This window comes from Eubalaena glacialis, chromosome 11 (genome assembly GCF_028564815.1).
Source record: "Eubalaena glacialis isolate mEubGla1 chromosome 11, mEubGla1.1.hap2.+ XY, whole genome shotgun sequence".
NCBI lineage: Eukaryota > Metazoa > Chordata > Mammalia > Artiodactyla > Balaenidae > Eubalaena > Eubalaena glacialis.
The window spans coordinates 61065327-61081582 of record NC_083726.1 but is presented as its reverse complement, the minus strand read 5'-3'; the positions used below and the strand labels follow the sequence as shown (position 1 = coordinate 61081582).

General features: G+C 40.0%; 1 protein-coding gene across 1 annotated transcript; it reads left to right on the top strand.

Annotated features, from left to right (window-relative positions):
* The first annotated feature begins 14192 nt into the window (after positions 1–14192).
* On the top strand, positions 14193–15188 carry NEUROD4 (neuronal differentiation 4). Its single transcript, XM_061206085.1, has one exon. It carries the CDS (start codon positions 14193–14195, stop codon positions 15186–15188), a length of 996 nt encoding a protein of 331 aa, XP_061062068.1.
* Positions 15189–16256: the final 1068 nt, after the last annotated feature.

Genomic DNA, 16256 nt, shown 5'->3' with positions numbered 1-16256 from the left:
TGGGATGTAGAAACTGTTTAACTTGTCACAGAAAATCCCTCTTCTGTGGTAACTACCTAGGACTGTTACTTCCCTTTATCTAACCAAAATGACTCCTTGGAGGAGGTGGAGTATTAACTTATTCCATTTTTATTCAAATCATCCTCCTGGTGTTTAAGGATTAAAATGATAAAATAATAATAAGAATAAACAAAAGGGACATAGCAATTAGCAGGCTTTCAAAGTACAGCATTCATTTCCTGGCTGTGTGATCTTGGGCAAGCTACTTGTCCTTTCTGTTTTGTTTGCTGATATATCCCCAGTGTCTATTGCATGTAAGAAGCAGTCAAATACTTATTGAAGGCATGAATTAAGGGATCTCATTTTCCTCATCTGTTAAAAAAAAGTGATAACAATAGCTCCCATGCCAAAGAGTTGTGGCAATTAAATGAAGTAATGTAGGTAAAACTCTCAATTCAAGGTGAACATTCAGAAAATGCTGGCTGTAAGTATTTCTAAAGGAGATAATATATGCAGACTACTGATGCAACAACGGTATGGTACAGACACTTTGCAAATGTGTTTCCTCCTTTATTCCTACCCTTTCCCCACACTATAATTCTGGTATCTTAAAATACTCACCTTTGAACCCCCAAAGGGCTTCTGTAGTTATGTATTCTCTGTGTTACCTGATCCCCTGCCTTCCTAGCTCATACCAGGAATTGAAGTGTCAAGAAATAAAGGTCATTTTAGAGGAGAGAATAGGAGAGCAGGAGGAAGGGAAAAATGTCTGAGAAGTTCAGACAGACTTTTGTGGTTGAAAACCATTTATTGTAGAAGCAGAATGCCAGAGTTTGGGAACTGGGCTATGTGGCTGTTTCCTTTATTCTTTTGGTATTTTCCCTTAAAATTAGTGGGAGAAAGAGAAAATTCCACCTGGAAGATGAATTCCCAGCTGGTGAGTATACAGCCTGCTTCTACAGCTAGCTTCCACAATGGTCTTCTTTCAACACTCTGGTTGGCTCAAAGGTTTTATGTTTTATTTTCAAAAGACAGGTTATTCTCTCTGCTCTGAATTCATAAAATACTGTCTGAGAGCATGAGATCTGGGACAGAGTGGGGCTCAGAGAAGGCCAGATGAGTGAGGAGTATCCCTTCTATTGTAGGAGCTTCTAGGGACCAAGATGCGACCATCTCCTCATATTGCATTATCAGCTGTAGCGCTAAAAAGTCTCTCCTGAAATTGAATCTCAGGCAAGTGTATTGTGGGCAAAACATGATTCTTCTGAACACGTCCTGAACAATGGGGAACAAGATGAGAATGTCCTTCTGCCAGGTGCTTCAGTCTGAGACAGCAGAGAGGTCACTGTTAATCATTTTACTTTGTGTCCCTCCTGGAGCAACCAGGGGATAGATTCTGGATGCTTAGTGAACTATCAGTTATCTGCTTCAGGAAGGCAATATGGTGTAGTGGACTATTTGTATCCAAATCCCAGTACCATCATTTAGTACGCCATCACTTCCGGTGTGACCTTGGGCAAGTGATTTAACCTTTATGTATTTGATAAGTTTATTTATAAAACAGAGATAATAGTAATAATAATAATACCTCATAAAGCTGTTGTGATGATAAAAATAATACATGCAAAGCACTTAGCCTCTAACACATGCTAAATGTTCCATAGGGACTAGCTATAATTACTACAGTTAGTAATTAGTTTCTTCTCATTGACTTCTACCCACTCAATTGATGGATGCTTAGGAGAGGTGACATGATTGGAGCACTGGCCTAGTGGAGCAGACCACTGAAAGCTACCGTGGATGCAAGGGGACTGTCTCCGTAATGGTGCAGTGTCCACTTAGAGTAACTGAGCTTTGGCTGTGATCTGAGACTGCCAAGGGCAATGCTTTCCTTGGTCCTCCCAGAAGACTTGGTGTTATTCATCTCATTACCCTAGTTTTCTTCCAGTAGTATAAATTAAGGCTGGATTCTTAGGAAACCTCCACTGCCCCCACCAGATATTTCTCAGGGCTTGATTGAAGTCTCTTAAATTCAACTTAAGGCTTGTTGCTAAGACAAGGCAAATGTTCCTGGGGCTGAGTGTATGAGGGCAGAGCTGATGGGAACTAGTGAAGCAATCTTTTCATGGAATAGTCATACCACCATATACTCCAGAGTCTGGGGTTGGGGGGGGCTATAAGATCCTTCAGAAAAATAAGTTTGGCTATTAGTGGGGAATGGGATTTTAAAGATAGCATGTTTTAACATCAATTTTACTTTCACAAGGTATATATGAATACATTATGCTTGTCTAAAAAGAAAATCATTTTTTGATACCTGCCTGATCTCAATCTATTTTGTCTCAGTCCTGAGACATTCTGAAAAGAAGACTCACTGTTACCAGTTTGTGTATGTCTATTATTTAATGTATGTGTGTATATATTAAAAGTTAAGTGTATCAGGTTGAACCTATATTTCTAAAAATCATTTTACATTTTCCCCCACGGCATGTTAATACATAAAGTATACTTCTTTTTAGTATATATACACCAACTCATGCAAATTAAATAGTATTCCATTATTTGGCTAAACCATTGGTTATGTAACATATTCATAAAGTACTTTTTCACTATTAAAAACATACTACAATGAACATCTCTAGTCCATACACGGTTCCTTGGGCACATATGTAATTATGTTAGACATGGAGAGGGATTCCCTGGCAGTCCAGTGGTTAGGACTCCGTGCTCTCACTGCTGAGGGCCTGGGTTCAATCCCTAGTTGGAGAACTAAAATCCCACAAGCCACGCAGTGTGGCCCCCCAAAATAATAAAAAAATAAAAATAAATAAAAGTAGATTATATAAAAAAAGGAAGACATGGAGAAGTGGAGTTTTTGAAATATATATTTATATAATTTGATTTTCTGCCTCTGCCACTATACTGAAAGTTGGTTAATAATGAGAAATTTTAATTCAGAAATCAGAGCCCAGAAATAAACCCATGCATATATGGACAACTAATTTATGATAAAGGAGCAACGAACATACAATGGAGAAATGATAGTCTCTTCAATAAATGGTGTTGGGATAAATAGACAGCTACATGCAAAAAACAAAAAAAGAAAAGAAAAGAAAAAGAAAGTAGACCACTATCTCACACCATACACAAAAATTAACTCAAAATGGATTAAAGACTTGAATGTAAGACCTGACACCATAAAACACCAGGAAACATAGGCAGTATGCCCTTTGACATCAGTCTTCGCAATAACGTAACTGATACGTCTCCTCAGGCACGGGAAACAAAATAAAAAAGAAACAAATGGGACTAAGTCAAACAAAAAAACTTTTGCACAGCAAAGGAAACCATCAACAAAATGAAAAGACAGTCTACTGAATGGGAGAAGATATTTGCAAATGATATATCTGATAAGGGGTTAATATCCAAAATACATAAAGAACTTATACAACTCAACAACAGCAAAAAAAAAAAAAAAAAAGAAAAGATTAAAAACGGGTGGAGGGCAGAATAGACATTTTTCCAAAGAAGACATACAGATGGCCAATAGGTACATGAAAAGCTGTTCAACATCACTAACTATTAAGGAAATGCAAATCAAAACCACAATAAGATATTACCAAAAAAGTCTACACATAACAAATGTTGGCGAGGATGTGGAGAAAAGGATATGGGAGGCAGATGGTACAGAGCTTTCAAAGGTGCAGAAATTTCCCAACAGATTACAACGAATGGAAGTACTTTTTTGTAGTTGGAATGAGTCACTCTGTATGCCCTGTGGATGCTCAAATGTACAGGCCTTGAATGAATGTGTGGGAGAAGGTTGAGTCAAATGTTCTTCCCAAAAGAGACAAGGAATCTGGGGAGTCCCAAGAAGAGGGTACACCCAAGACTATTACTTGGTTTCTAGATCCACTTTTTTTTTAATTTTTAAAATTTATTTATTTGGCTGTGCCGGGTCTTAGCTGTGGCACGCAGGATCTTCATTGCGGCGTACAGGATCTTTTAGTTGCGGTGTGCGGGGTCTTTAGTTGCGGCATGTGAACTCTTAGTTGGGGCATGTGGGATCTAGTTCCCTGACCAGGGATCAAACCCAGGCCCCCTGCATTGGGAGCGTGGAGTCTTAGCCACTGGACAACCAGAGAAGTCATCTAGATCCACTTTTGTCACTTTGTTTGTTACCTTATTCAAACTTGGGGACACAGACTGCACACTTTTGAATGGGCTAGTGTTATTCACCCTCAAAGGCGAATTGTAACATTTAACTATGTCATCATCGCTGAATGGAAGAGCTGGAAGGAAGCCAAGAGATCATAATCCAACCTGGTTATTGACTGGTGATGTGAGGCCCAGAGAGCTTAGATCACTCATCATGGCTACACAATTAGAGGCAGAACAAGGTTTAAGAACGCAGGTTTCCTTACTCCCAAGCTTTTTTCACCCCACTGCATCACAGTGTGAAAGAATGAAGAACTTTGCAGTTGTAAGGGAGAGTTATTCAATTTCCCAGTTTCTAGACTGTTCAGAAACTCAACTGACACCTCTGTTTTACCCCAGTCTTTATTCAGTAGAGAGTCATGTCACAAATCATTTTGCTCCAACCTGTTTCACAATTATTTTTTGACCCCCTACCACTTCCCTACTGGAGCACTGAGCTTCTTGAGGTCAGGGACTGTGCTTCCTTTACCTTCTGCCCCCATCCCTAGACCACCCCAACCCTGTACTAGTCTTTGGAGAATAGCTTTAAGATCTGCTCAAGTTTTACCCGGAATATGGGCAGCCTGAATTCTCACTTTCTGGAAGTTCACTGTCCTACTCTCCACAGTCCCTAATTTATGGCTCCAGACTCCGTTTGTTGGTGGTGTTGGTTTTAATTCAGCAAAAGCTAGCTGTCTCCCGGGGGAAGGTGAGAAGGAAGGACATCTGGGGATCTTTCAGAACAGGGTATGTGGCTTGCAGCTCAGCACCCTGGGGCCTAATGTCAGGCATTGGTCCCTGGTCCTCAGTGTCTGGTCAAAGAAGGCAGTTTCCAGCCCCCTTAGGGGCCCTGCAGGCTGGTCCCCTTTGGGGGTCGGGATCACTGGGAATACTAATTAATTCATTAGTGGGGTTGATGGATTATCAAGCTGTCTCCTGGCAGAGGGGCCTTGGGGGAGGGGGGAAGGTAACAGATTGCTGCCCATAAATCTGCCTGTTGCCTCGCTTCTCTCTGCTTCAATGGCTCCCAGCGTCAGGCCTGTGGGCCCGCAACTGAGCGCTGGTTGCGTTTTCTCCGCCCAGCAGATGGTTGTAACAGGTTAGCTCAGAGCTTTACAAAAAGCGGCAGAGAAAGAAGGAAGGGCTGGGGATTGGCCCTCTGGCCCAAGAACCGTGTTGGGGGAGGAGAAGTTGTACAACTGCCCTGCATTCAGCCACCACCCCTTGATTCTGCTGACAGCATCACCACCCCTCCCCCACCCCCGCCCCTTTCTGCTCTCTCCGAGTTGAATAGCCAACCGTATAACCGTCCAGGAGCTGTGATGAGGGTGACCCTGATGAAACCGATTCCACTCCTCCCTCTGAAAAAGCCAACTCTTAAAGAAAATTTAAGAGTTTGCCCTCTTCGATGCCCTACCGAGGCTGCACGCGCAGGCACACACACTACACACAATTGAATGTGTTTTGAGAGCTAATCCTATTGTGTCCAGTCCCTTACATCTGTCAGAGAAAGCAAGGAGCCCCACAGAATGTTCTGTCCCCACCCTCATCTTTGTCTCAATATGTTCACCTTTCTGCTAATCCACTACTCCTCTCTGCCCTCTGAACATTTCACCGGCAGGATCCTAACACCACCAGTATCATCAACTCTCAAACATCCATGGAGGTCGCTTCAAAGACACAAACAGGGGATCAATCCATCCTATACATACTCATTGCAGCTGTATTCTAAACACAAATTACTCCATAGATAAATCTCCTCTGGCTGAGCTGTAGATTCTGATTTGGTTTTCAGAAATCCACCATTCCTAGCATGTGTAATTTAATGACTCTGAAGTTTATTTTGCTGAGCGGATATTTCCTGGATAGGGATGCAAAAAAGATTTGTAAAAGCTTAGAGATTTTCCTATGAACTGAAAAAAAGTATTAATTTCTATTTTCTGGTTTTCTGGGAAGGACAAGAGTCACATGACACCTATATCAGAATTTTTTTAAAAATTAACTATTTTATCTTGTAAAAATAAAATAGTGTGGGGAAAAAAAAAACATAGTAAAAATTCCTGAAAAATATACACTAAAATTGTAATAGTAGTATTCTCTAAGTGGTTTTGATTTTCTATCATTACTTATCTATATTTTCTAGAATAAATTGATATTATTGTGAAAAAAAAATTAACTATTTTAAACCTAAGGTATTTCTTTCAACTTTATTGGCAGTAAACTATCTTTTGTTTTAACCTTTTGCACTTTCCTTACAACAAGGCATATTTACAACTCTTCATCTCTATCACACACATATGCTTACATTGGTAAAGTGATTCCCAAAAAGCCTGGAGGATTGCCTTCAAGTCAATTTCCAAAAGAGGTTGAGCTTGGACCCAGAATCCTGTCTTGCTATTGATGGAAAAAATTTAAGTAACTAGGTCATTTTACAGATGTGAAAATTGACGCCAGAAGTAAAGTTGAACTATTAAAGATCACGCAGCCAATTGCTTATCCAAGCACCCTTCCCTTCCCTCCTCAGAATCACTAGAAGATTGCAAAATCCTTTACACCTTAAAAAGAACTCACAATTATGTATTTGATCTTGGTAAACTTTTACACAAGGTAGTATTCCAAATTTGACAATCTCTACAATGAAGATTCCACACTTTGACTTGGTAGCCTGGTCCACAGATAGCTATCTGTCATAAAGCATATACATGTATTTTCTTTAAATCTTTCCAGATGTAGTTTTCTTTTTTCTCTTCTAGCAATTTAATCTTACTTCAAAATGCCCCAGGAGCTTTAGGAATTATTTGACCCTTCTTTCCTTCCAAGTTCATTACCAATCAGGTGAACTTTTTCTACCCAAATGCTTAATGATATATTTTTGAAAAACAATAGCGAATTCCAATTTGTAATTTGGGGAGTTAAGTGTCCTCAGAATAAAAGATTTCATTCATTTGCTTTTTGTTTTTAAAATTTCAAACAAACAAAAAAGTTGAAAGAACAGTACAATAAATATAGATATAGCTTTGTCTATATTAAAATGAAAGGGTTTTAAATGGGAATGTTTGACAGGTTAGAAAGAAGGGAGAGAAAGATTCTTCTTCCTTCTACTTTTAGAGTTTGGAAGTTTTAAAGCCAAAGACCCCAATCCACATGTGTAAGGAAACAGTCAGTGATGTTGTGTCGTGGGCATGTATCTTTCTCATTCTCTGACTCTTCAGACGTGGACCAATATTTTTATTTGCCCTTATTAGCTCTTATTAGCTCTTATTACCCCTCAACTTCAGCAACTCTCCTCCCATATTCCCTTTCTACCAACCTCTATCCCCATTTAAACCAACCAACCAACAAACAAACAAACAAATGGCTAAGCAGGACCTGACCAGAGGAACCCTTTGAAGTGGGTGTGTCTTTCAGCTGTGGAAAGGGAGGAGTTAGACTGCGGGCAGTATCACCCCTCCCTGGACAGCTGGGAAAGCAATCAAAACTGCTGCAACCCCGAGCCTCCGGTCAGAGCGCAGGAGCTGCCCAGAGGCTGTGGTCCTGAAAGCTCCACTCCAGGGAACTAACCAGGGAGAGGAGGTACTGAAGACCAACTTAACCAGCTGCATCAGCCCAAGGCGTCCTGGAGGAGCATACAGAACTCCAAGGAAGGAGTAGAATAAGTAGCAGTCAGAGGAACCAGACCCGGGGGCATTCCTAAGAGGCAGTGGCCGGGTTTAACATGGATCGCTAAAAGCACCTCCTCCTATGATCTGGATGGTCAGGGAGACTTGGCTTCTCTGAGTCTCCTCCAGGACACAGATTCACAGAGTTCACGCCAGGGATTGCCACTGACAGAGGTGAGCCAGCGGATGGGGTGGTATGGGGACTACTAAAGTTTCTGTGGGTAGTTCCTGCAGACCTAGAGGAGTAGTTGGTGTGAGGTAAGTCTCTTCTGGGCTAAATAAGAAGGGAGCAGGATTTCGGAAACTTGAATAGAGAAGCAGAGAGAGAACACTTAGGGACAGATATTAAAATTGTAATAATGTCACTAATTCCCATAGCACCTGTCACTCAAAATGAAACTCAGATACTCTCAATCATTTTTATAAAATAGAGATTACAAATTATCCTCCCATTGCTGTCAAGCCCATTCTTCCATTTTATTAATGCTGAAGAAAAGGGCCAAAGAGTTTAACTGCTTCCCTGAGGTGGCTTACCAAATATGTTGAAAGAATTGACCTAATCCACCACTCTGCTTACAGTTTTTTTGGCTCTGCAAAGAGTGAAGGGGGTGGGGTGGGGAGGGAAATGACAATAGAAAAGGGAATGAGAAAAGATGTTGGAAAGCCATGGGGCATATTCTCGCCATCGCCCCCATTTTCTCTGCTAAAAATCCTTAGACATTTGGCATCAGTGGTGGGACCTTTCCTTTTCCTCAGCTCTTTCAGATGGGAAATCAGAAGAGAAAAATTGTCCATATATATTTTTGCCTCCTCTGCCTCTCATCATTCACCCACCCCTAAAAATGTGTTCAGAAAAATAATAATAAATGTAAAATGCCTCCCTCATTTTTTGACAGAGGGACCAGAGATGAAATGCTGAAGAACAAGGAGGGAAAACTGAAGGATTGAGTAACTTCTGTTTGCAAAGTTCACCATTAGGATCTGAGGCTATGAAAACTAAAGTATGACATGTCTATGTTGGATAAGGGGTGTGTGTGTGTGTGTGTGTGTGTGTGTGTGTACAGGTATTAATCAACAAGGAAAGTGGAGCGTGTAAAAGTTTGAATAGGAAGAGCACAGAACAGCCTAATGGCTGTTTGCAGGCAGCACAACTTATGAGCACCCTGGTCTGCATTCTGTCTTCAGTGCAAAGACTTTGTAAATCCAAGCAAGGCATTCAGTCTCTCTGATCCTTAGATTCCCTAGAAACTGGGCTGAATAGTCCCCTTCCTATTGTATTTAGGATTTAGTCATAGGATCAGGAGGTGAAGTTAGTGCAATCAGCTTTTAAGAGGAAAGACACTGTCTAATCACCACAAACACACATGCAAAAGCTCCTTACTCACTTATTCATCAATTGAAACTTCTCCACAACAACTCAAAAATTAGTAAAAGTGTAGGATGAATTCCAGGACAGCCCCACACAGTAGTAATGCCCAATGACCTCAGCCCTAGTGATGAAAGTATTGGGTCGCCGTAATCATTGCCTCAGCAAACATTTTTTCTAGAACAGATTTTTAAAAAATGAAAAAAATGTGGAAAAAATTTTGAATTTGAGAGAATCAGCTAAACTTAAAATTTCACAGAAGGATCCTAAAGAAAGGGGAAAATTCTGTTATAAAGTGTAGATACATAAGGAAATCCAAATTCCAAGATTAAAAAATAAAATGAGCTTTATAGGATCAGAATGTGTTTGGGGGTTGCAGGGGGGCCTGTATTGGGCCTCCAGAGCCAGTATTCATTGACTTTTGTCATACTGGAATGTGCTTCATGTGTATTTTGAGAGCTAATTTCTTTTCTAGGAATTGGGGAAACCTAAAAATGGTGTATCAGGATACTTTGTGCAATAGTGCTATAGACTTTCCCATACAGCTTCTATCAAACAATTGCCAACCCTTACATTTACATAATAACTTTACAAAGTACTTGCTTTCATAAAAGCTTCTAAATGAGACATGAAAGACAAAAATATTATTTCCATTTTGCCCCAAGAGTAAAATAATTAAAATAATTTTTCTGTGCTCATATAATAAGTGAGTGATGGAACAGGGTTTCAGTTTCATGCTTCTTTCAATACACCTCTGAGCTGGTTCATTAACAGGCTGAGATCCATGGTAGAAATGGGTACCTGTTCTAGAGAGAGCCAAGTTGGTTTCCTTGATCAAAACTCAGAAGTGCATCACACATACTTTCAACTCTCAAATCGAAAACTGGATGTTTATCTTTTTTTATTTTTCTTCTGCTAACTTTTTAATGCATTGAAGATATTTAGGTGGAAAAAGTCAAAGGAAAGATTTTTTTTCTTTATCTTTGAGGAGTCCTAGCTTTTACTTCTATTTGAGAGACTCTTCATTTTTCTCCTCTGAGCTCTGGCTCCTGATTCTGGTAGGAAAATCTTATCCCCAATATTGTTTAATCAGAGACAAAAGGAAAAATGTCCAAGTGCTAAGCATGGTCTGTATTCCACCAGAAACTTCATGACCCTGAAAATTCATGTGACTGAGGAGGAGTCCAGCCAACTGTAGTCTCCCAGTTATAAAACAGGATGCAAGAGGCTAACTTCCTTCTGGAATATGGTGGAAGAGTTTTAGTCAACCCAGTAGAGGCAGCTGATAGAGCTCTGTTTCCTCACCCTTTGTAACAGAACAGGAGCTTTCATATTTAATTTCATTAGGAGGTTGGGGGAGTGGGTTTATCAGGGAATTTTTTGAAATGGCTGTTGAGATGGAGCCATTGGCTCTTGCTGGCATAAAATCAACATTAAACATAGAGTGTAATTACACCTATTTTGTCCACTTGGCCAGAAAAACTCATGGTGAACTTTAGGAACAAAATACCTAACACTTACATGGCATTTACGATGTCTGGCACTATTCAAAGTCTTTAAATGTATTAGTTCAGTTTATGCTCACAATAATCTGGTGAGGTAGGGCTATGATTATTCCTATTTTAAAGAGGAGGAGACTGAGGCACAGAAAGATTATGAAACTTGCCTAAGGTCACATACCTAGTAAGCAAATGAGCTGAAATTTGAACTCAGGTAATCTGACTCCAGGGTCTGTGCTGTCTAGCCACATTGGGGAAAAGGGAAGGTTATTAGGCAATTATCAGATGATCTTCTGAGCCAATCAGAGGAGGTTCCATACAGTAAGAGGCACAGTAATTAATACAGCCTCCTTTTATTATTCACCCATGAGAAATAATTTTTATTTTTGAATAAGCAAATGTGTGAATGAGTTAGATAAGAAAACCCAAGACTAAACAGAAGACTAATAAATATATGGATAGTGTTTTATAGCATTTAAAGTTTACAAAATCCTTTCTCATATTTTTGACTTGCAAAACCACATAAAATATATTGTATCCCTATTTTATCAAAGAGGAAATGAAAGATCAGAGAGCTGATATAATGTGTTTGAGACCAACAACCAGGAATAAAAAGAATTGGGATTAGAATGTGCATTATTCCAGCTTCCATGCTTTTGAAACTGCACTACATATTCATGGGATTCCCTCAGAGCTAATGGACCAGTACCTATGGGAAAAGAGAAAGTTAAACTGGAGCCATCTACATCCTTTCCATGGTTAGTAAGAGAACAAAGATGAAAACTGGTTGCCTTTTATATTGTTTTAGCCAAAGTCATTTGGTTCTTTTCCTTTATACCTGCTGTAAATCTGATTTGAAAGCAGCTCTTTGACTCTTACAGAAACCATCACATTGCGTTAAAGGCAAAGGGTAGTCTACTCTGTTCTCTTAATCCCACTTCGTGATAGACGTGAGGATTGACAGAGCTTGGCTAGTGTCCAGAGGTACGGAGGTGGGGATGATAAAAAAGCTCAAATGCAGAGGCTAGGTTGGTATTCAGTTTCAGGGGCAATTCAGGGGACTCTCCTTTCCTCTCCTGCTCTCCTTTCCATGCATGTATGTACGACCCAGTGATAGTGATGACGATGAAGAGGAGATGAGAGAAACAGAAGGAAGAGGCAAAGGAGAAGGAAACAGAGTAAAAAAGGAGGGGGGGAATAAATGAATAAAAGCAACAAGAAAACAATTTGAAAGAGGAAGGAATCCTGGAATATGAGAGTTAAAAAGCAGAGAACACTTAAACTAGCCTCTCTTTGGATGAGGATCGTTTCCTGGTGACTTGCTCTACTGATCCACATCCCCTGAAGCCAGAGTGCCTTTCTTTCTTCCCCATAGCTGTGATGAAAATAAAAAGGAGAAAAAAAGCATAAAACCTAGTATTTGGAATCAGAAGAACTGGTGTTATGTCCTGCTCTACCTGCTGTATGTCTTAGCATTTCCAGTACTTAATTTACCTGACCTGCAGTGACCTCGACTATAAAATGAGCATAACAATCCCCTTTTCCCTTAAAGTTTTGCTCTAAGACTACACAAATGTTATTATAATGACGTGTGGAACATTAGGTTTCCCAAGCCCACTCCATCCTCTTTGGCCTCAGAGTGCACCTGCCTCTGAAAGGTCTGTGTTACTTTAACAGAAAGTTAATTAGGTCTTTCACCCTCCCTCTGGATATCTGCCTGCGTTAGAAGTGCAGCTCAGCACACAAGCTCCATCATCCATATTAAAAGTGGGATTTTCTGACTTGGCCTGGCTAGCCAGTTGACCAATAGGTTCCAATGTGTGTTTTCAATCAAGCTGCTTACCCAGGAAGCCTTATTAAGTGAGTAAGTCAAGCTGACATGATTTCCGTGCTGATTAACATGAACCTAGGCTGTTTTTGCAATGCAGTCACATTAATTATTTATAGGAGGTAAATGAGGTTACAAGGAAAACAAGCTCAGATTACCAGAAACAAGTCAAATCATATATTTATATTTTTAAAAGCTATGTACTAATTCCTGCATTCATTGATTTGAGGCTCAAGCCTCAAGGATCAAAAAACATTTATCATGCTCTCCCCTTTCTGATATACAAAGGTGACGGAGGGTTTAACATTTCGAAGACTAGCTGGTGGAACTGGGATGCCCCAATGGAGTTTATTAGATACTTTTATTTGGTAAATTGTATACCTACGAATCTCTCAACAAATCTCAAAACAATTCAGGCTCTTCCAGAATTGAATGCAAAATATTGACTAAACCACCAGTCTCTTTTGGTTTTCAAATAAGTTTTACAATTGCAAATTTTTCATAGAAAATTCTGACTAAACAGTATCTGTTAGGCAAGTGAGTTAGTCAGACTATTTGCATGTTTGTCTGAAATAGTCTGCGCTATGTTTGCAGTCACTATGTTCTGTGAAGTTTAAAATCTGTTCCAGATTTTCCATTTTTAATGAAATCTTATAATAGGTGCACTAAAATAATCTTAAATAGGTTTGGCAGACTTCTGGCTTGTAATTCGAGCTGCTGCTGTATTCTTGTCTGAGGGTGTGAGATGCGTGTTCAATGAAGAGTTCTCACTTTTAACGTATGGGTGGATTTGAAAGATAACCAGTGGTGACCGCCTCTCTTTTCTTGATCCTTTCTAGACACCATGTTACTAACATCTCTAACACCACTAACACTAGACAGACCACAAGGTGCTTACTGAAAAACAAAATGCTCTTCTGGTGATGGTGAGAGAAATATTTCATGATCATGTTGTGTACCAGCAGAGTCAGTAGGAAACAAGGGATGTTATGAGTCAGATGTGTATGTGTCTCTAAATAGAGATTGAGTAGTCCTTTGGAGAACATGTACAAAGTCTGAATGACCTCATTACAGTTTTTCACTTATTTTGTGGTATAGTTATATAACAGTTTTCTTATGTTATTGTTTGATATTCTTTTAACATTTTGCAATATTACAATTATTGTTTACATATTATTTAATTATAACTACTTTAGCATCTTCTTTCCCTTTCAGAAGTTTCTCTATTTGGACAATAATTTATATGCTCACCTTAGCTATTTCCTTTTATGATCTGAATTCTGGGAAGAAAGAAAAACATGTTTTGAGTGGTATATCAGTTATTTTTACATAAAATATCCATGAGATAAAGAACCTGAGAATAAAAAGAGTTGGGTATTGACTCTGCAATGAATAATCAAGTCAATTTCCTTTTCCTATAGTTGATTTTCTTATAAATGCTATAGTTAAGTGAGTGTCCTGGGCATTTATCTGAGTTTAGATTAGTTATTTAGAATGGAGAACTTGGGTTAGATAATTATAAGTTGAATTCCAATACAAATTCTGTGCTTTACATCTAAGACATAAAAAGAAAATTTAGTTTTAAATCAAATCAGATGTTCACAGGCACTAACCATTGCTGTTTCCTTTTCCAGAGTCTGGAAATGGCAAAAACTTATGTGAAACCCAAGGAGATGACAGAGTTGGTGAACACACCATCTTGGATGGACAAAGGTCCGGCTTCTCAGAATGAGATAAAGGAGGAGGAGAGAAGACCAGCTGCTTATGGGATGCTTGGCAGCTTAGCTGAAGAGCATGACAGTATTGAGGAGGAAGAAGAGGAGGAAGAAGATGGGGAAAAGCCTAAGAGAAGAGGTCCCAAGAAAAAGAAGATGACGAAAGCTCGCCTTGAGAGATTCAGGGCTCGAAGAGTCAAGGCTAATGCTAGGGAACGGACCCGGATGCACGGCCTGAACGATGCCCTGGACAACCTGAGGAGGGTCATGCCGTGCTACTCTAAGACCCAAAAGCTCTCCAAGATAGAGACTCTTAGACTGGCCAGGAACTATATTTGGGCGTTGTCTGAGGTCCTAGAAACTGGGCAGACACCTGAAGGGAAGGGCTTTGTGGAGATGCTCTGTAAAGGGCTCTCTCAGCCCACAAGCAACCTGGTGGCTGGATGCCTCCAGTTGGGTTCTCAGTCTGTCCTCCTGGAGAAGTGTGAGGAGAAATCTCCTATTTGTGACTCTGCCATCTCTGTCCACAACTTCAACTATCAGTCTCCTGGGCTCCCCAGCCCTCCTTATGGCCATATGGAAACACATCTTATTAATCTCAAACCCCCAGTATTCAAGAGTTTGGGAGAATCATCCTTTGGGAGCCACCCACCTGACTGCAGTACACCACCTTATGAGGGCGCACTTACTCCACCCCTGAGCATCAGTGGGAACTTCTCCTTGAAGCAAGATGGCTCCCCTGACCTGGATAAATCCTACAGTTTCATGCCACATTACCCCTCTGCTAGTCTAAGCTCAGGGCATGTACATTCAACTCCCTTTCAGGCTGGTACCCCCCGCTATGATGTTCCCATAGATATGTCCTATGATTCCTACCCCCATCATGGCATTGGGGCCCAACTCAATACAATCTTCACTGATTAGGGCAGTCAGACCAGCATTTCAGAGGAAGATGTGGAGACATTTCCCATAACTCAAGTGGTTGAGCTGAAGACTCAGTGACCTTAATGGAACCCTATAGATACATATCAAACAAACATATCAAACAAAATAGTCCCAGTCTGTTTACACCTTCCTACACCTGTCTCTCTTTTCTCATCAACTTCTCATATTGTATTGATTCCTTTATTTAGGGTCTTAAAGTGAAATTATCTGACTCTTTACAATCATGTGAAAATAGAACAGAAGCCCTGGATCCTATCTTAGTGGTGCCAAAAACTCACTGAATGATCTATGCCAATTAATTTTTCATTTCTGGCCTCTGTTTACTTACTGGTAAAATCAGTCAATTGTTCTAAGTCTAGATAATTTCTAAAGTCCTTCATAGTTCTGAAATTCTGTGACTTTGGTGATCACTCCTATAAACTTCTTGAAAGTGGAAGGATTGAGGAGTAATAGGAAATGGACACCGTGCGTGGAATGATCAAATGGAATTGCCAAAGGAGCACCAGTTGCGTGTCTCTCGGGGACTTGATGATAGGACTTCTTTGCATTTATCTAAAAGTAGCTTCCAGAGGCTAACATTCTAACTTGGTTGTCACTGTGAATAATGTTCTTTAAGAGATTAGCTCTATTTCTTGTTGGGCTGAAAGCTGAACATATCTTCCATAGTAATTTGAGAACCATAATAGAGATCTCATACCAACTTGATTCTTGATGACATTTCAAAAGCACTTTTTTCAGTACTAGAGGTGGGGCAAGCAAGTCACTGAAACCTCATTTTTGGCCTTCATAACCATTTTATGGCCTTCATAACCTGAGGGCCCTGGAAATTCTGATGAAGCTCAGGTACTGCTATTGGAATCAGCAAAAAACCCAGGCCACATTCAAGAGCAATAAAATGGCTGTTGGATACTACCTAACCATCGTTTGGGGACTCTCTCCAGCTCACACCCGCCCATGGGAAAACCACTAGGTTTTCCTTGGCAAGATGAATTTCATTTGGTTAAGAAAAAAATGGTTAAAACCACTAGCTTTTGTCTACACATATTT